At 47.9% G+C, this 1,299-nt stretch overlaps 1 protein-coding gene across 1 annotated transcript; it reads left to right on the top strand.

Moving 5' to 3' along the window:
• Positions 1-2: 2 nt before the first annotated feature.
• Positions 3-520, top strand: LOC146586476 (histone H2A-IV-like; the record flags this gene model as incomplete). Its single annotated transcript, XM_085321307.1, has 1 exon — positions 3-520. A coding segment is annotated over one exon (231 nt), but the record flags the coding sequence as incomplete, so codon positions are not given.
• Between the last annotated feature and the right edge of the window lie 779 nt (positions 521-1,299).

The following is a 1,299-nucleotide window of genomic DNA, read 5'->3' as shown; positions in this document are numbered from 1 at the left end:
CGGCCGTGCTGGAGTACCTGACGGCCGAGATCCTGGAGCTGGCGGGCAACGCGGCGCGCGACAACAAGAAGACGCGCATCATCCCGCGGCACCTGCAGCTGGCCATCCGCAACGACGAGGAGCTCAACAAGCTGCTGGGCAAGGTGACGATCGCGCAGGGCGGCGTGCTGCCCAACATCCAGGCGGTGCTGCTGCCCAAGAAGACCGACAGCCATAAGGCTAARGCMAAGTGAAGCGGATTCGACAAACAACCCAAAGGCTCTTTTCAGAGCCACCCACAGCTTTCCAAARAGAGCAGGAACACTTAAGTCTACTAACACGAGGATTATTTACTGTTTTCTCGAGAATACAACGTTGTCATTCTAAGTAACTGGAAACTTTAATTTTAAATACATATTATTAACTCAAAACTGTATTCTGCTGATACTTATATCACTTCTATTTTTTTTCTTTTACATAAAAAGATATTAAACATTCCCCAATGTGWCCTAAACTGAAAACATTAAAAATTATAACTTAAAAAAACAGCGAAGTAATCGAGAGAGCTAATATCAATCATCGCTGTATTTTCTAAGGGCAGTTGGTAAAAAGAATAGGTAAGGGCAGCCTGGGGAGTGACAGTGTTCCCGTGCTCTGATTTCCATGGGGGAAAGGAGCGCTTTCCCCCCGGCCGAGGCAGGCTGCCGCGCGCGGGGTGGGGTGGGGGGGGAGGACGCAACCGGGGGCTTCTGTGACGCCACGGGGGGCGGGGCGAGTGGCTGCCAATCCGCAGGGAGCGCGCTGTTTTCAAACCCGGCGCGGGACACGGTGAGCTTGCCGCGGTGCTGCAGCCACTGCCTGTATTTAGCGCTGGAAAAGGGGTCAAAGCTCTGAGTGCGAAGCAGCGTGAAGGATTTTCTGCACCCCGACAATTTTTTTTCATTTTTCTTTTTCTATTTTCTCTTTCTATTTTATTTATTTATTTTTTGCCCYCGTCYARGGCTACAGACTCTCTTTAGCCAGCGATGATATGTTTCTCATTGTGATGTTGTAACTCAGCGCAGGATTGTGACTCAGGGGCAACATCTACTATTCCGAGTAAGTGATATCAGGGGGAATAAGTGGGAACAGAGGATCCACTTCTGACCAAATAGGCTATGACATACTTTCRCACACTCTTAAGTTTCTATTCAGAAAATACCAAAGTTAAACATAAGCACAGCATAGAATAAACATGCATCAGTCTGGGTTTTAACAGATGTTAGCTCTTTCTCTTTTATTCTGAGTGTGGGTAGCTCTGAATGAGCTGTTGGCTATATC

The sequence above is a fragment of the Rhea americana genome, unplaced genomic scaffold, assembly GCF_003343005.1.
Source record: "Rhea americana isolate MKP2758 unplaced genomic scaffold, rheAme1 scaffold_69, whole genome shotgun sequence".
Classification (NCBI taxonomy): Eukaryota; Metazoa; Chordata; class Aves; order Rheiformes; family Rheidae; genus Rhea; species Rhea americana.
Note: the sequence above shows the minus strand (reverse complement) of the source record. Positions and strands in the feature narration are given on the sequence as shown.